Source organism: Abramis brama (assembly GCF_963993115.1).
Source record: "Abramis brama genome assembly, chromosome: 7".
NCBI classification, from domain to species: Eukaryota; Metazoa; Chordata; class Actinopteri; order Cypriniformes; family Leuciscidae; genus Abramis; species Abramis brama.
Genome location: NC_139969.1, coordinates 10423341 through 10443430, shown reverse-complemented (window position 1 = coordinate 10443430; position 20090 = coordinate 10423341). Strand labels below are relative to the sequence as shown.

Below are 20090 nucleotides of genomic sequence, written 5' to 3'. Positions count from 1 at the left end.
ACCCATCTCCACCCCCTGACCGTTAAACCCACCCCTAAACCTACCCATCTCCACCCCTTAGATGCTTTTACCCTGCCCACTTCCGGCTTCAGACTGTTAGGCTGGCGCTGTCATCCTCACACTGCTATGACGTATGGTTCTGCGGTTCTGCAGTTGGTTAATATTGGCCTCCTTGACTTATAACAAAAAACAAAACAATGTCTAAAAGCTGCTATGTGACAAGGTGTACAGCAAACAAGCTAAAAAAAACCCCCAGAAATAAGTTTTTATAATCTGTTGACCCCAAAAAACAAGCATTTAAGGACACAAAGAAACAGAGCACAAGGTATCATATTACTCTGAGAGTAATATGATCATATTACATATTACACTGGAGCAGGGAACATAATCGGTGACAGTATAGCTTAGCTTAGAAAAATATAATAACTGACATTTGGATATTTGACTTACCAGTGACAAAATGTTTACTGCATTTTTTAGTGCATACTGAGTGTCAGGATCCCAATTTACCCATTCGTTCCAGCCTGTACCCACTTTTGTGTCCTTAAAGAGGTTTATGCAGAGATTTTCTTTACTCGATAGTTGGAGAGAAACTCATCCTTCTCAAAAACAATTTACATGGAGCAACAATTCTCTTTCAAACCAGTCTCGTATCGATATGTGGCTTATCTCTAGAGATTTAAATAATGTATCCTCTGATATTACTCCATCGCCTCTCTCTGATCACAAATGCATATCCATATTCATTCCTCTTTCAGATACTGCTAACTTGCAAAGATTTACCTCCTTTTGGAAACTAAACAATTCATTGCTTAAATATAAAGAAGTAAAAGATACAATTAAATGTATAATTACTAGTTATTGGGAAAAAGCAAATAAGGAAAACAATTTTTGCAGTAATTGGGAATTAGTGAAATATGAAATTGGTAAATACATACGTTCTTTTGGTAGCAAATTGGCTAAAAAGAAAAACAATGATGAGAGTATTATAATATGTAAAATTTCAAATCTTCTATCTAAAATGGTTCTATCTGATGTTGAAAAGGTTGAGCTTGCTCATCATCAAAATGCGCTGGATGAGGTTTATAAACAAAAAGCTGAGGGGGCATTTATTAGATCACGGAAAAGATGGATTGAGGAAGGTGAGCAAAACTCTTCTTATTTCTTTAGATTGGAAAGACAACAAATGGAAAAAAATCTGATTGAAAAGCTTATGATTGATGGAACTCTCTGTGAAGACAAAAGAGTCATTGCTAATTTTTGTGCCAAATTCTATCATGATTTATACACATCTAAATTTAGCAAGCAATATGCTCATAATTTTTTTGATTCGTTATTTTCCATTAATCAATTAGGTAATGCTGATCAAGCCTTCTGCGATTCTCCCATTACTTTAAAAGAAATTGATGAAGCAATTAAATCTTTAAAAATAAACAAATCCCCTGGTACAGACGGACTAACGTCAGAATTCTATCACATATTCAGTGAAAATATAGCTCCTTTCTTATTAAATGTCTTTAAGGAAAGCATAAACAAATCGTCTCTCCCTCCTACATTATGCCAAGGCTGATCACTTTAATTCCCAAACCAAATAAAAATATTAATGTAATAGATAATTGGCGTCCTACTAGCAACTAAACAGTGATTATAAAATAATTGCTTTAGTATTAGCCAAAAGATTAAAAGGAGTGTAACATTCTATTATTGATGAAGCACAGTTTGGCTTTATGCAAAATAGACACATATCTAACAATATAAGATTAATATTAGATATTTTAGATTATTCTGATATAATTAATAATGACAGCTTCATTTTTTTCTTAGATTATTACAAAGCTTTTGATACTTTAGAACACGGCTTTTTATTTCAAGCTCTTAAAAAAATAGGATTTGGTGATTTTTTTTTCTTCTGTAAGATGGTTAAAATGTTATATGTAAATGGAAATAGTTCTATTAAACTAAAAAACGGTACCACTCCCAGATTTTTCCTTAATCGTGGTGTTCGACAGGGTTGTCCAGTGTCTCCTTATTTATTTTTAATTGCTGTACAATTTCTTAATTTGCACATTACAAGGAGCAACCTAAAAGGCATCACTGTAGGAACTAAAAAATGAATCATAAGTCAATTAGCTGATGACACAGCATTGTTTTTAGAAGACTCCTCTCAAATCCCCGTAGCCTTAAATATCCTTCAGTCATTCTCTAGAGCTTCTGGTTTAAGTCTGAATAATGATAAATGTGAATTATTGCCCATTAAAAATTGTAACGTTTCTTCAATATGTGGCATAGCTGTTAAAAAGTACTGTAAAATATCTTGGCATAGAAATAACTAAAGATAAAAATAGATGTGCAACAACCTTTAATCCGATTATTGCTAAAACAAAGAAAAAACTTAATTGCTGGCTTCAAAGGGATCTATCTATTAAAGGAAGAGTTTTGCTCACCAAGGCAGAGGGACTTTCACATCTCTCTTATGCGGCCCAATCTCTTTATGTTGATAAGTCCACATGTAAATTGATTGATAGAGATCTGACAGAATGAAGAAATCGGTTATTCTAAACAATTATAACAAAGGTGGGTTAAATTTGATTGATTTTAGTTCTTTAAATTATACTTTTAAAATAAATTAGCTTCATCGGTATTTGAAAAATCAAGACTCCATCTGGAATATCTTCCCACAACAAGCTTTTTCAAATATTGGGGGTATAAGATTTTTATTAATGTGCAATTACAACATATCTAAAATTCCCATCAAACTTTCTAATTTCCACCAACAGGTACTTTTGGCATGGGCTTTAATATATAAACACAATTTCACCCCCCATAAATTCTTTATTTGGAATAATCAAAATATTTTATACAAAAATAGATCTTTATTTTTTGATAAATGGTTTAATAAGGGCTTACTTTTAGTATGTCAGCTTTTCAACAACCAAGGTTTTTTAATGACTTACACTGAATTTCTTTCTGAATACAATATGCCAGTTACCCCCAAAGAGTTGCGTTATGGGAGCAATTCCAATAGGAATCTGCACTCTCTTAAGTGTCCTTTAAAATAATAAATCAATTTTACCCTGTTAAATATTTTATGATTAAATATAAAAGTAATATTGACACAAGATGCTCATTTTGCCAAGTTCACACAGAAACTGTTTAGCATTTATTTTGGTCATGTTTCTATACTGAACAACTATGGAAAAATATTGAAATATTTATTAAAGATATCCAGCAAGATATTTCAGTAACCTTTAAAGACATTATTTTTGGATACTTTGATTCTGACCCCAATAAAAAAAAAAGCCTGCTTTGTTATTAATTTATTTTATTTTATTGGCAAATTTTACATCCATATATGTAAATTCACCAATAACAAACCAATTTTTATTGTTTTTTTTTTAAAGAATTTAAAATGTACCTTAACACTATTTCATCCTCAGTAAATAAGAAAGCAATTAAAACTATTTCAAATTGTAATGACTTTAATCTGTGTACACTAAATGATGTATAAAATGTCTTACCCTCATGATTTTTTTTTCTCTCTTCTTCATTTCTCTTTATTTTTATTTGTCTTGGTTTTGTACTGCTATTTTGTATGTTCAGATGACATTGTACATATTGTTATATTTTGTATTGACATTTTTGTAATTCTGTTACAAAATTGTATTCCATGTTTGTCATCTCTGTATTGTTTGCAAGCATAATAAAAAAAATAAAAAAATAAAAAAAAAGATTCTCATCTGTGGCTTAAATTTTTCAAGTCCTTCCAAAAAGTGTAAAAAAAAATATTATTAAAAATCATTTGTTTGTTAGTAGGCCTATATGAAAAGGAGTATACCGAGCTACTAGCAATATTCTTTATTTATACAAGTGCAAAAAAGTGCTCAGTGCATTTTAAAAATTCAACAAACGTTCGGTCGCGCAGGACCTTCCTCAGTACCTTTAATATTTCAAAAATAATTTTATGGAATTATTCAATAAATAAAAGAAATTTTTGTTGTACAAATTAACTATGTGCATATGTTACATAATCTACATTATACTCTGGCAGACAGCTGCAGGTGTCACAACTGGAGGTGCCACAACATAAAGAGACATGTCAGTTTTAGTGACACACAGGTCAACTGGCATGTACCAGTGGATATTGGCATGTGTCACTAAAACGTGAGATGTGCCAATGGATTGCGTCATATGCCACTTGCATAACAATTTGCTTTATGCTGTCAAAAAATATGATTTATAACATCGCTAAGTTAATGTGTAGCCTACAACATACATAATTTACAATTATTTTTGAAATATTAAAGCCACAGATGAGAATCTTGTGTTGGCCAGTGTTAGGCCTACTCACTTATACTGACACCTACTGGTGTGCGTCTGTGCAGCATCACGCACAAATAAAGGTTTACAGTAACGGACGCGACTGTTAATACGTTATTCGTAGTGACCCATGATAGATTTATTTCGTGTCTTTCCTAGAATGGGCAGTTTGTGACTTTGCAGATAAACAACATAAAGTAGCACTGGTATTAAAAAATATTCAGTGGCACATACCAATCAAATACAGACGTGACACAAATAACACGTTTGAAAAAATATTAATGCACTTTAATTCGTTTAATTGATATTTTAGATATCACAGAATTAGGCTATTTATTTAGGATTTGTGCCACAATTACGTCAGTAGGCTATGTGTTCGAATAATCTGTCAGTCACTACTGGAGGTGTCGCAACACGTGACATTCCGCGACTCAGTGTCAGTCAGGTGTCATGTCATTAGGCTTGTTTGAGATGAGATGCGCCTTGCCTCGCCTGAAATGTATGCGAGTAGGCGGCTGCAGTGAGGGGAGGAGTGAAAAAAGCGCAGGCAAGACGGACAGATCTCTCTTCTCGCAGTGGATCAGACACCTGTGAGATCAAAGATGGATATCGTGGGATTCACGGGATTTACGCTCGTACACAGTGTTGCTAATAACTGGATGTAATTTAAGTTATGTTGCTTTTATATGAAAATAATTATAATGAACAAGACATCCAAAGTAGGCTACTTGTTATTTAATTCCATTCCAAATACATGTTTATCAATCATGTTTTATATATATATATATATATATATATATATATAAATATAAATTACATTGCATAACCCATAGAGATCGCACTGTCAGATAGTTTGGGAATATTCACACATAATGTATACACATAAAACATGATATTAGAGTTTTGAAATCAAACATTTTAAAAGAGAACAATGCATCACGGTTGTTTAAAACCAATGAGCATTAAGCTGTGTCGTCAGCAGGACGTTTCCCATCATGCTTTTGATCAGCGCAGTCAGTGGAGAGCAACTGCGCTCGACTGCAGAATCCGACACGTCCGCCTTGCGCTCGCGAGAGATTTTTGTTTTTGACATATGTCAGCATGACATCAGAGCAAGGCAGACCGCACTCGGACACATTTCTAACCGGCATGCATCTCGCGCTGATCACTGGTGATCGGTTCTGCGCAGATTTTGCTCATCTCAAACAAGCCTAATGTTTCCCCCCCGGTGGGCGTGGTCTTCAGATTATGACGCGTTGCGAGCTGGTAAGTCCCGCCCATCCGTAAAACCCCAAGTGGACCTCTAGGTTGAAAAATCGTCAATGCAAGTGAATGTGAGAAAATAATTATTTTCTGGTCCCGTTTGAATTGTGCCATTAATGTGAACATATGTTGTCTGTGAATTTTTTATATAATTTTTCATGTTACGAGTTTGACAGTATATTGTATGATTATTTGGCTAGCAGTTGTGGAAAAGACATAACGAGAAAGACTACATGTCGCCTATGTGACGTCACCCCATAACACATTTTCCCTCCACTTGTCAAATCACGGTGCTAATGCTGCAATAATCTATGGAGACAGATCGAGATGCCTGTGTGTTTTGTACCCAAATGTCACCATTCAAACCAAATGGGCTGTTCTTTCTTCAGATTCCCGTCTGATGTAAAAACTAGTTGTAGTCCACAAAGTGTTCTCACACAAAGTCTAACCGTATCAAACTTCTACCCGCTAAATTGTAGCATTCTTCACACGAAAAATTATATTAAAAATTCACAGACAACATATGTTCACATTCATGGCAAAATTCAAACGAGACCAGAAAATAATTATTTTCTCACATTCACTTGCATTGACGATTTTTCAACCTAGAGGTCCAGTGGGGTTAGCGGAAGGGGCGGGACTTACCAGCTCTAGGCTATATACGTCTCAGATGCACGCCCCCTCTCCACTGGGCTCTGCCTACTTTTCCCGCATTTTTCAAATATTGCCAGTGGGTGGAGTCAGGCTCTGACCAGGGGTTTAGTTACCCTTTAAAGGGATACTCCACCGTCTTTTCATATTAAACTATGTTATTCCCTTAACTAAGACGAGTTGATACATCTCTCGTCTCAGTGCGTGCACTCAATCGCTCTGGCGCGCGGCGAAACTTTGTTCACTCAGTTCATTCAATACGGGCCAAGCAGAGAAGCTACCAAACACCTCAACGTGTTCCCTATTTAAACACAGTTACTCGCGTAGTGTAACTCGACCTAGGACGGTGACACAAAACAAAACGTTGCGCTTTTCTAAGCGTGTAAAATGGATAACTATATTGTATGGCGGAATACCATAGCAAGCGCTTGTAAGCACTTCGTCTTGGCGGAGTAATATCTTCACCAGAGGGAGCGGGGGCCGGTGAGAGGATTTTTCACGAGTGAAGATATTACTCCGCCAAGTCGAAGTGCTCATAAGCACTTGCTATGGTATTCCGCCATACAATATAGTTATCCATTTTACACGCTTAGAAAAGCGCAACGTTTTGTTTTGTGTCACTGTCCTAGGTCGAGTTACACTACGCGAGTAACTGTGTTTAAATAGGGAAAACGTGGAGGTGTTTGGTAGCTTCTCTGCTTGGCCCATATTGAATGAACTGAGTGAACAAAGTTTCGCCGCGCGCCAGAGCGATTGAGTGCACGCACTGAGACGAGAGAGGTATGTATCAACTCGTCTTAGTTAAGGGAATAACATAGTTTAATATGAAAAGACGGTGGAGTAGTTTAGATAGTATCCCTTTAACATCTATTCTTATTTCAATTAACTAAAAATAGCATTGCTGTATGACTACGACTCTGACGAGACTTCGTGACGTTTATGACAGACAATTGAGCAATCCAAATATGTGAAGTCGATATTACCATAGAGATTATAATATTTGGTATTTTATTTTTGACAGCAAATTTTCTGTCATGGAAAATGCCTAATATAGGCCTGAGAAATTAAGCAATAGGCTACTAAAGAGTAAGAGCGCCACAAATAAAATAAAAATGTGTCTCTTCTTGTTTCTGAAACGTGAGCATTTAGGAGAGAAGTGTGGTGGGATCCGTGTGTGTGAATACTGTGATAACCATGGTACTCGAGGTCTCCCACTATATCGCGGGGAGGTATTATGCAAATTAGTGTATATTTATTTTGTTTTCGTATTTTATTCATTCTATTGTTTTGTATTTACTATCTTTTTCGGAAATTTGTCATGTATATGAACTATACAGAGCTATCCTTTGTATGTAGGCTGTAGTAGGTCTGGGAAAATGTTAGCTACTCACCGTCTTTGTGAACTGTATAATGTTTAGTCAGGTCCATGCAATGTAATCTAATTAAAGAATCGAAATGCGCGCACCCGGATTTTATGTAAAATATTAAATCAACGAATTATATATTACTATAGTAACGTTACTTGAAAGCTCAGGGACCCCACTTACTAACTTGCAAGGCGGGGTCCTAGGCGACCGTCTATCGCCTGAGCACAGCTGAGGAGTTGAGAAAGATTTGACATAACTTCTTGTTTTAAAAGCACTTTTACTTTACAGACAAAAAATAAAACTTGAAAGATTAACTTAAGTTCTATAGTTTTGACTGATGAAATTATAATAATAGTTAGAAAATGCCTAGTTGACATACCGTAAAAAGCGTCCATTTCAGATCGTCCTCTGCAAGAATAGAAACACACAATCAATAATATAAAAGTGAATGTGAATTTTCAAAACTTTAAGGATATAAGTTTTGCGACGTTAGGCTACCTTTTTTCAATGGGTGAGAGCCTGAATGACGCAAGTTGAACAGACCACAGGATGGGTGTTTCTATGGCAAGCCATTTTAACATTTAAAAGCTAATTTTGACTATCCGGAATTAACATTGTAGATATCAACAATGTCTTTCTGACTAGTCGTAATTACATTTTGGATAGTTGGAATTGTCATTCAAGATATCTGTAACGTAATTGTGACTAGTCGAATCGACAGATAGAGATAGCTGTAATTCATTTTTAACTAGGCAAAACTGAATTACAGATATCTGCAATGACGTCATTGAAAATGACATTCAACTCGTCACACATCTTAAATGACAATTGCAGATATCTGTAATTCAGTTTTGACTAGGCAGAATGAAAGTTAAAGATATCTCAAATGTCATTATGACTAGTGCAAATTATTGTGCATGACGTTGCTCTATTTTAGATATCCATTTCCCCTCCCCGCCATATTCAAAGAAGAAGTGGGTTCATTTCCTTATTTCTATGAATGGAAGAAGAAAGAAGCAGTCATGGCGTTGGCTGTAATCGAAAAAAAAACACCAGAAAATGATTTTTATATACAAAAAAAAAACCCGGTTATTACGGTTATTGTTGCCGTAAGATTTATGCATGAAAGAGATTCACACTAATTCACTTTACATGCATGCTGACATGCATGCTATTCTTGCCATGGAAGTACAATAACATTAACTTCCTTAGATGAGAAAAAAAGTTCTTAGTTCAGATTAGTTCTTATTTTTTATTTTATTTTTTCAGTTTGAAACAGTATCTAACAGCATTAAAAAGACGATTAAAAACTCTGGTTGCTCCAACATGGTGCTAATCAGTGCTAATTAAAGTTCACAGTTAACAGGTGCTATGTGATTTGATGATTTGAACAACACGCTCTGCTCCCGCCTAAAGTGTGATGCATACAGATATCTGCAACGTCATTTGGCCTAGTCAAAACTCTAATTCAAGATATCTGTAATTACATTTTGACTAGGCAGAATGAAAGTTACAGATATCTCAAATTTCAGATATCTCTAATCAAAATTAATTTCAAGATATCTATAACTTGATAATAGATATCTACAATTAAATTATGACTATCCCTAACTCCAGTTTAAGATATCTACAACGTCATTTTGACTAGTCATAACTCCAGTTACAGATATCTACAACGTCATTTCGCCTAGTCAAAACTTAATTTAAGATATCTGAAAAGGAACATGTAGATATCTTGAATTGAGGTGAATTAAAGATATCTTGAACTGGAGTTATGACTAGTCAGAATCAAATTGAAGATATCTCAAACTAGAATTACAGATATCTACAATTCAGTTGCAGATATCCATAATTCACATAGTGGATATCTGCAACTGAATTGTAGATATCTGTAATGATAAACCCCATACAAATGAATGGCAAAAGTGATGTCATTTGTCCTAGGAAGAATGTCTTTGTGGATATCTGAAATGACAATTATGGATAGGAAGAATGTAGTTGTGGATATCTGAAATGTTCTTTTTGACTAGGCAAAACTGAATTACAGATATCTGCAACACATATCCAGTCTAGCTTTTAAATGTTAAAATGGCTTGCCATATGTTTCCGTGATCAGTCGCATCCTGCCTTTTGAGCGGATGCCAGAAAGAGAACTGTATCTAGTCAAATCTCTTGACCAAAAAACATGTAATAAGGCAATGCAAAATCATACTTGAAAAACAGTTCGAGCTGTTGATTTGATGTGTTTTCGTAAGAGGAAAGACGAAGGCAGTCTGTATAATATATTGAATCAAAACAATTAAGACATGTACAATATACCCTTTTCTTTTAATACTTTATTTTTGCTTTTCGATTCATCAAAGTGACTCGATTCGTTTTATTCTGTTCACAAAATGACGTTTGTCCTTTGAGTATTAGCCTACGAGTCCTTAGATGTTAATATAGCCTAGTTGTAATACAGTTGTTTAGAACCAAACACAGGAGCCATTAAAGGCAGTGAATGTGATCTAGACAAAGTTTATTCATTTCAAACCATAACAATTTATTTTATACTATTAAAGCCACTGATCTATATAATGTCAATGTCAGAACATAAGAGTAACAGGGTCTTGATTCGAACAGGCATGTCTTTGCCTGGGTCTAACATAAGCATAAAAATATATTCAAATTGTAATGACACATTTGAAATAAAAAATTAAATAGGCTAATACAGTGGGGAGAACAAGTATTTGATACACTGCCGATTTTGCAGGTTTTCCCACTTACAAAGCATGTAGAAGTCTGTAATTTTATACTCTTCAACTGTGAGTGACGAAATCTAAAACAAAAATCCAGAAAATCACATTGTATGATTTTTAAGTAATTAATTAGCATTTTATTGCATGACATAAGTATTTGATACATCAGAAAAGCAGAACTTAATATTTGGTACAGAAACCTTTGTTTGCAATTACATGGATCATACGTTTCCTGTAGTTCTTGACCAGGTTTGCACACACTGCAGCAGGGATTTTGGCCCACTCATCCATACAGACCTTCTCCAGATCCTTCAGGTTTCGGGTCTGTCGCTGGGCAATACAGACTTTCAGCTCCCTCCAAAGATTTTCTATTGGGTTCAGGTCTGGAGACTGGCTAGGCCACTCCAGGACCTTGAGATGCTTCTTACGGAGCCACTCCTTAGTTGCCCTGGCTGTGTGTTTCGGGTCATTGTCATGCTGGAAGACCCAGCCACGACCCATCTTCAGTGCTCTTACTGAGGGAAGGAGGTTGTTGGCCAAGATCTCGCAATACATGGCCCCATCCATCCTCCCCTCAATACGGTGCAGACAGTCGTCCTGTCCCCTTTGCAGAAAAGCATCCCCAAAGAATGATGTTTCCACCTCCATGCTTCACGGTTGGGTTGGTGTTCTTGGATAAGGATGCCAGTCTGAAGACACACTTGGAGTTATTTATTCATTGAAAAGACAGCTTCAGTTTACATCAGGCAGAACAAGTTTAGACCTGCAGGGAAAGATGAGTGAAAATTATATTGCAGTACTCAGAGTGTTTTTTACAGTATATAATAAGAACAATCAAATCCATTGTATAAGCCCCTTAATTGTTCTTAACTAATCAGAGCTCACTTTATGTCTTCTGTACATTTCTCTCCACAGAACTCAATGGTCACTCTCTGGTTGCAGCTGAGCTCCTCGATCTGCTCGGTGTGACGTGTGCAGCGGTCAGAGGATTTACTGCATCTGAACCTTCACAGAGAACAGCAGCACACATTTACCACATTCAATACAGCCAAAGACATGGATTTCATTAAAATATTACCAGGAAATATCTCATATGTGCTGCCAGGTGAGGTGCATAAATGTGTGAGAGCACAGAAGTGTAAATGTGAAAGAACATCAGAGAACATGCATATGTTCATTCACAATTCAAAAAACATCATATTTTAATTTTTCACATTTATCAAACATTTATCTATAACTGTCTATAACATATGACTACTAGTAAGCAGATATGTGAGGATGTAAATTACAAACCCTCTAATGTTCACAATGCACTCAGAACATTTTGCAGATTCCTTCAGTAACTTGATTCCCTCTTCCATTAAAAGACCAGGGAGCCACTTAGCACCATCAGAGCCCCATGAACCAGCATGAAAACTACAAAACAGAGATATTTCTGTGAGAATAATAAGATTGTTGATATAAAAAATGTGTGTTTCTACACTGTTACAACTCTGCTGAGAAAAAGTACAAAGAAATTGTTTATAAGTTGCAGCAATTACATTTTATTCTTCCAGATATTTTAGAGCTTAATGGCTTTTAAAATTCATTACCCCACAGACAGGTATTAGTTAGTGTGTTACTGTGCTGCTGTCACAATATTTGACAGTTAGTTTTGTTTTAGCATCCCGACCAGCCTGACATATCAACACTGACTTGAATCAATGACAACCAATGGCAAAGCGCCTGCTCTTTGCTTTGGTGAAACTAGTAGTGCAGAAATTGCACACTTGATGTTCAACAAAAAACAAGAGCTTAAACATTACAGTTGTTTTCAGTCAATTTGCCAAATTGTATAACCTCTTCAAACTGAAAATAATGAATTCTTTCTGATAATTTTAATGCAGATTTTTTTTTAAATTATTATTATTATTATCATCAGGATAATTAGAAACCAATACTTTCCTGATTATTGGTAAAATTGTTATTTTTATTTTTATTAAAAAAAGCCTGGCAATTTTTCATGATCTTTTAACATTAAAAATAATTGTAATAGTTTTTTTTCTATTGCCATCTTTATTTTTATGAAATGTAAATTGTTTCGACAATGATTGCAACAGTTATCACAGAATGACTCGTATATAAAGTACATTGCAAATATAAATGCTCACAAACTAAAGGGACACGGACAAAGCTAATAACTCTCACCTGATCACAGCCAGTTTAGTGCAAGACTTGACCAGGAAGAGGATTCTGGAAGCCCAGGTCTCCGTCAGGAAGGGAACGGAAAGATTTATCGCACTTAAACCAGACACAGATGTCAGCTGAGACAGCAGAGCATCGACCTGCCCGTCAAAATCTGCACTTCTAAAGACAGAGAGAAACATTTAGAGAGAGAGTAATCTCCTTACACAAAGAGCATGAAGGGAAGGTGAAGGTGGTTTTGAAAACATACTGTTCTGTTATATAGTTGACACTGTGAAACGCCTGTAAGAAGCTCTTGACATTAATACTGGACACCTCTGAACGTGGACATTTCAGAATGATTTCCGACAGTGACGGTTCATTCTGTGGGCTTGAACACCACCTCACCACATTCAAGCTGACAACAAGAAACACATTTATTTCCTCAAACATCTCAATCAATAATCAAGTTTATTTGTCCAAGTCTTAGTTAAGAGGTTGCACAACATCATACAGTGAAAATGTGACATGTAACTGTATTTATTAATGATTAAAAAAATAATAATAACAGATCAAAAGGGAATTGATTAGAGTCCAGGTTGTGTGGAAGAGATCCTTACACAAGCTTTCCTTCAAAGCTGAAGAGCCGGAGAGACGAGCAGAGACTCTCCGCATCATTGGTCTGTAAACTGCCAATCAGAGTACAAAGTCAACATTTTTAACATTAATATCTAAACTTAAAAGCAAAGAATTTGGGTTTTAGATGTGTGACTGGCGATGGACCAATCATTTATGAATGCATGTGCAGTTTAATGTATGTAAATGTAAAAAAAAAAAATCTTGAGATTACTGATACCTGATCTCCTCCCATTTCCCTTTGCTCTGCAAGAAGTCTGTGAGGATGAGGGCGGTATCAGCTGAGATGCTCTTCACCGCTAACTGAAGTCCACCCACACTCTTCTGTTTGTGCAGAACATTAAGAACCTGCTGCACACCTTGATCTGACAGACAGCTGCTGTTCAGCCTGTAGAAGAGATTTATAATCTGATCAGTTACAATGTGACATTTATCAGTCAATACCAGGATTAGCAGTTCTGTGCAGAAACGTCACTGGTTTTTACTTCAGTTCTCTCAGTTGCTTTCCTTCTCCAAGAGCTGAGAGCAGATTAGTGACATCTGTGTCTGAAAAGTTTTGCACTGTCAATCTAAAAAGAATAAATCAATAAAAATGATTTAACACATTGATCAATGCAATTTTTAAATATTATTTTGTTTCTTTCCTGTAAACAAACAAACTATGGAAGCCCACCTCAAACAAAAACTAAACAAATAAAAAAGCTAATAAAGTGTATTTCTCATAAATGTATATCTCAAATTTGTGACTTCCTGACAATTAGATTTTTAATTGCCACTTTTTTCCTCATAATTGCAGCTTAAAATCTCTCTCTATATAATAATTTATATCTCTCAAAAATATAAAGAATATGTTTTTGAAGTTTTTAAATAATTTAAAAATTGTAACTTTCTCACAATAAAAGGTGCAGTAAGTGATTTCTTAGAAACACTGTTGATATTTGAAATCAACCCAAACAAACACACCCCTCCCTTCATTGCTCCGCCCTCAAAATCATGCAATGCAAAGGTGGATGTCTGTGGGCAGAGTCAACATATTTCACCGAAATTTGTGTAGTGATTGATGGGATTTTTTAGCTTCAGACTATGAAACTTAAACTAAGGAACCATAAGATTGTGGCCAAAACTGGTACTACAATCACTTTCAAATCACTGTAGAGCGATGTATCCCCTCCCCCCTGACTCGAGGTTGCCAGATAGGCTGCAGGATCCAGCAGGAACGTAGGCTGCTACGTAGCTGTGGTAACTAGAGCAGAGCTGGCAACCCGGATGCAGAAACACTACTGACTTTGTGATTGGTAGATAGGTGGAAGGTGGGGCTTCAGGCCAAAACACAACATGACAACATCAACATCAGTTGAGGGCTGCAACTTCACTTTTAAATGACAATATCCTGGCCGGACTACTGTTGTCAGTGATATAAGTATTTGAAATGAACATGATTTCTTAATGTCTAGTGACATATCAGGGCCATTTTATGATTAATTGAAATAAATTTCTTACATACGGTTCCTTTAAACTTATCAAACTTATCAAACTTTTTGAGTCGGGTAGTGTGTGATCCTCATTCGTTTGGTTTATGATGTTCAATTTTTCTCAGTAACCATTCACAAAGTCAGCCAATGTGTGATGCCAAGTGTTTTAAAAGTTGTGTAGTGTATTCCAGCCTTTGGCTTTTTCATTTTAAGGTAGAAATGAGATTCCAGTAAAAACTAAAAATTCAAATATTTAAATAATATTATATATAATTGTTCATATTAAATGTAATATTATTATACATTTTAAAAATCATATTGGAAATATCTTTCTATTTTCTTATTCATTATTATAGTATTAAAATAGCATATGGTATACATAAATATATACAGCATCAGATATTCATGCTTCTGTGTTTCATTTAGCATGTTTAAACCTAACCACAATTAATTTATAGAATGAACAATCATATTAATTTCCAAAACATAAAAATAACTGATAGATGTCAATATCTCCCAAATGTTCTGTATTGGTTCATCACTAGATCTGCACACTCACTCTAGTTCCGGGGTCCTGCACAATACAGACTGAAGCATCTTCAGCTCTTCAGCCGCAAAGTTGATCTTCAGGCTTCTGAAGTGAGGACAGCAGTCCAGACAGTACAACAACGCCCAGCAGTCTGTCCTGCTCAGTGGATCCCAGGACATGTCTAACTCTTGCCAAGCTTCCATGGCTTTCTGCACAAACTCTTTTTCATGGAGCTCATAGAGACAGTGGAGAATGAAGGGCAAAGAATTGTAGTCTCCAACTGTGCTAACATGGAGGATCCATTCTTCCAACTGTGCCTGTACAAAGGAAGGGACAGACAGATTGTGCGTCTCTTCGAGTGAGCTTCTCACTTCTTTATTAGAGAGACCACAGAGAAACTGAATCACAGGCAGCAAATGAGGTTCAGGACATCCATACTTCAGTGGAAACTTCTCATCCAAATATAGAGCAAGATAACTTTGCGTTTGAGAGTGGAACCTCTCTGTTAGTTTATCCAGAAACTCTCTTTCATTTAGTGAGATGTAGTACAGAGCGGTGAAGAACTCCTGAAAGCTGAGATGCATGAAACTGAACATCGTCTCCTGGCGGATTCTTCTCTTAAAGAGGAACTTGCACAGGAATGGACTGCCTGAAACCATTTCTTGCACGCTTTTCTCTTCAAACACCACTTGCTTTTCCAGCATCCCTCTCTCTGCCAGCTGACCCAGACTCCTCAGCAGGGTCGGGACGGACTGACTCAAACTCTGGCAGTGATGCTCCAGTAGAGTGGACACAAAATCAACGTAGATGGAGGTGGTGGTTTCCAGTCCGCTTGTCGCATCCGCCCTCTCCCGCATAACCGTGCAGATGATCCAGCAGATAACAGGGATGGAGCAGGCGGTGATTAGGGTTTCGTTTGCCTTCACACAGTCAAAAGCATTCCTGAAGAGTCCATCATCCTGAAAGAACCTCTGGAAGTACTCCTCCACCTCCCTCTCGGAGAAGCCAATAATCTCTGTGAAGCGCTGAGGGTGCTTGAGCAGACCGCCCAGGATTTTTGTAGCAGTAGATCTGGTGGTGACCAGCAGGAAGGACTCAGACAAGATGTGGCCCCTCAAAAGGGCCTTCAGAGAAGCCTCGGTTGGAGCTTTTTCAGAGAGATGCTTGAGTTTTGGCGTATTCGACGTGTCACTATATGAAAACCTGAGCTCATCGAATCCATCAATGAGGATGAGAACTTTCTCTGGTGACTTCTGCAGGATCTGTGAGATCTGGTCTGATGTTAAATTGGAGTTGTAGCTCAAAAGCTCTGCCAAACTCTGCTCTTCAGATATGTGGTTCACTTCTTTACATTTCAAGTGAAAAAGACAATAAAATTCCTCTCTGCTGAGGTTTCCTGATGCCCAATCTAGCATGATCTTTTGAGCAGTGAAGGATTTGCCATGTCCAGAGTTCCCCTGAAGAATGACACCACTAGGACTGACTCCTTTATTATCGGCACTGAAAACCGCATCCAAGACCGAGCTGCCCTTGTCCGCATTATTCCTGGAGGTGAGGAGCTGCTGGAAACTCTCTCCCACCGAGCACATCTCTTCTTCTCGCTCTCTCTTCTCTCTGTGTCTCGTGATGATCAGAGGTTGTGTATAGCGCTCGGACAACAGCACATATTCACCAGGTAGAGAGTTATACTCACTCACATATTCATATTCCTTCTGGATCCACTTCTTATATTTCTCTGTGTATAATTCATTGTTAAACTCATTAGACATATGGACATATCAGCTTGTAAGCACTGTTGCATAACATAAAATGCAGATACTTAATCTTAATTTTAGCCAAAAATGAAAACTGTGTAAATTTACTAACCCTCATCTGGTTTCAAACTACTTTTTCTGTCTCTTTTCAATAATAAAAGTGAATGAAGATTGGGGAATGTGGGCTGTAAAGCCCCAAAATGACAAAAAAAAACAAAAAACATCATGGTCCGTGCAACTTGCATCATTTTTTGAGTTTTGAAGTTATACAGATATGGAGCAAAGATACAGACCAACATTTAAGTCAATATTCACTCATAATCATCAATTCTGAAGCTTTAAAATGCTTACGAAAGTTGTAGGGCCTACAAAAATAGAGCGTCAATTCCATTTGACCACAAACGCCGTTGGTTTTTGCATGTCTCTTTGTCTGTTTATCACAAAAAGCTATTGCATGGTTTCATGCCAAGTCAATTGAACCATTTTTTTGTGCTTTTTGTCATTTTGTAACATTACAGCCTCAGTCCTCATTAATTCCTATTATATGGAATAGAGAGATGAGTAAATTACAGAATTTTCATGCTTGTGTTAACTATCCTTACAAAAACTATTTTTACATTGCATTTTTTATTTATTTAAAGAGGTGTCCAACCTAAGCATAAGCATTTAAGTCAAATTAAACTTAATTGAACAAATGAGGTTAGGAAATTAAGATGAAATACTCACTTAAGCTATTCACAAGTGCTTCTGCAGTTTGAGCAATGCTACCTGTAAAATGTATTTTACATGTAACATTTAACAGAACATTTCTCAGTACAAAGGTCTACATGCATGTGGTATAATAGGCAAAATTAGTGTGCTCTTACCCAAGTCTCTAAACAGAGATTGCTCATGCTTTTCCAGACTAGAATAAAAGGCAGATTTAACCTTGTCTCCTCCAGAATGCAGTACTTCATAAAACTCTCTCATTTTCTCCTGGTTGATTTCTGCTGCTTTGATCTTACAGTACGGCTCCCACTCCAGCATACCAGCTGACCGCAGCTCATCCGCTATCGGCATCACCATGATTACTTTCTGGACAAGTGTCGCCCAGTGGGCATCCACAAAATGAGCCCCTGGTGGAGAGATAATAAAATGATAATTGGTCACAAGAAAGGAAGTCAAAACAGCACATTTTAGACATTCAACATACATATTTTAAACATCAAAGAGTAATTTGGACATTTGATTTGAGTCACACTTAAACATTAATGCCATTGCTAACAGATCAGCTGTTTTCAACCTTTTTGACTTGAAGACTCCCCAATTTTCACAATCAATTAACCACAATTTTTTGTGGTTCCCAAAGTTTCAAGAACTGTATGTTCTTCAATTAAAACAATACTTTTTGAGGGGGTGGGGGAATTCATCTTGATTTAGCTTCTTTTTTTTAAGTTAAGTTACATAATTTATATTTACATTAAATATAATAAAATAATAAATTAAATATATAATAATAATTATTAGATTATAGTACTTAGGCCTATATGAATTACTGATATGGTTTTACAACTATAAAAGACCAAAGATGAAGAAGAGTTAAAAGGTTCCGATACAAGGGTATTTAATATTAACTCAAACTCAAATAATCCACAAGGCATAACAGCATGCATATAAAACATACAATAACCGACAAAGAACTGAGGAAACACAGGAACTTAAGTATAAAAACAGCTGTGATGATTAAATTAATATCCATGGTAACAAACAAGTGGCAGAAAACATGAACAAAGACAACATGAAATAATAACAATCAAGCTAAAAGTCTAAACTCAAACTAAAACTACTGTTTGAACTGTGACAGTTATATTAATTATATTATTAATAATAATATACAATTTTAAGTCATCCTGTCCCCTGATTGAGAACCACATATAAGTAAATAATCATCCTGTCCCCTGATTGAGAACCACATAAGTAAATAATAAAACATTAAAGTAAGTAGCATCAGCAAAAATAAATAAATAAATGACATCCATACATTTTTAAGTGTCGAAAATACTTATTTTGGCCACTTCACTTTTAATCAGTCTAAGGAAGATAATATTTTGCATATGACTTTCTCTTCTTTTACCATGTAATAGTACTTACGCTCTGAGTCTTGGTCCATGGTGTCTCATACGTTTTCCTCTAGGAAATAAAACAAAGGTAAAGGTAAAGCTAATGCAATTAACGTTAGTCGGAATGTCAACAATTGTTGGAGACAGCTTTTGTGACACATGGTTAAAGATTACCTTATGCCGTAAAGGAAGTGGCATGTGGAAAAATGACTTTGACGCACTTTTTTAGAATTGAAGTAACTTCACATAACATACAGTCACAAAACAAAACTGTACATATACAGGAGGTCTTTGAACTGTACCCACTTGAAACGTAGGCTACACAAAACGACGACGAAATCACAGAGAATCTCACCTGGCTTTTCAGAGACGCGTTTTGAAGCAACCTGAACGGAATTGTTACATTTTAAGTCACTTTATTATCGTCACGGTCTGCTTTTTAGATCCGAAAAACGCACAACGTTACATGAACTCGACATGAACCGGTCTGAGTTATTAGCCCCGCCCATCATATTTTGCCCCGTACACTGAAGAACCACTGCCAAAATTCGCCATCATCTCTACGATCAACTTAGCTCACGATGCTTTAGAGAAACACAGCCCTGGACAGCGTTCACAATATCATTCTTATTACTATGTATGTATTAACTAGCAAAATAAATAGACATGAAATATTGATTTTTAGTTTGAATAATTTTATTATCTTATAATATTAACTCTAAATCTGTATCGTATTTGATAAACTAATTTTTAAGGCCTCGAACTGATCAAAATAATCAAATCTTCACTGAAAAGCCTGTTGCACTTGCACATAATCTACTACATTATGTCCTCCAAGCAATATTTAGTATTGCATTGAATTATATTTATACATAATTAAAACTACAGAGCTTTGATTATACAACTAAGGATATAAATGGACAACTGATATTTATATGCTGTGATACTGTTGTAAAAATCACAAATGTGAGCTCATTCTCACTATGATACTATATAGGCCATAAAAGCCTGATGTATCTATGATACAAAATGTAAAACACATTTGCAAAATTTTTTAAGATTTTATTTTATATTTTGTCCAAAGGTTCAATAAACTCTTTC

The 20090-nt window shown here is 35.9% G+C and overlaps 1 protein-coding gene and 1 long non-coding RNA gene across 5 annotated transcripts; both read right to left on the bottom strand.

Moving 5' to 3' along the window:
* Positions 1–408: 408 nt before the first annotated feature.
* On the bottom strand, positions 409–8158 carry LOC311086396. Of its 2 annotated transcripts, XR_014607057.1 has the most exons (5): positions 8097–8158; positions 7978–8006; positions 2445–2529; positions 939–959; positions 409–543 (listed from the first exon to the last, which is right to left on the bottom strand). It is a non-coding gene; the product is annotated as an uncharacterized lncRNA (long non-coding RNA). The 2 variants fall into 2 exon arrangements; XR_014607058.1 differs by lacking the exon at positions 409–543 and having other exon boundaries at positions 827–959.
* Positions 8159–10100: 1942 nt separating this feature from the next.
* Positions 10101–19478, bottom strand: LOC311086374 (NACHT, LRR and PYD domains-containing protein 1 homolog). Of its 3 annotated transcripts, none has more exons than XM_084119223.1 (13): positions 19345–19478; positions 19021–19059; positions 17757–18005; positions 17617–17658; positions 15167–16871; positions 13621–13704; positions 13356–13523; positions 13120–13188; positions 12771–12917; positions 12524–12682; positions 11630–11752; positions 11222–11341; positions 10101–11099 (listed from the first exon to the last, which is right to left on the bottom strand). In XM_084119223.1, the coding sequence occupies exons 2-13, from the start codon at positions 19037–19039 to the stop codon at positions 11069–11071; spliced, it is 2916 nt and encodes a 971-aa protein (XP_083975349.1). In that variant the 5' UTR covers positions 19040–19059; positions 19345–19478; the 3' UTR covers positions 10101–11068. The 3 variants fall into 3 exon arrangements, with proteins under 3 accessions (XP_083975349.1, XP_083975350.1, XP_083975351.1); XM_084119224.1 differs by lacking the exon at positions 19345–19478 and adding an exon at positions 19164–19304; XM_084119225.1 differs by lacking the exons at positions 17757–18005; positions 19021–19059; positions 19345–19478 and having other exon boundaries at positions 15167–16750; positions 16834–16871; positions 17617–17637.
* Positions 19479–20090: the final 612 nt, after the last annotated feature.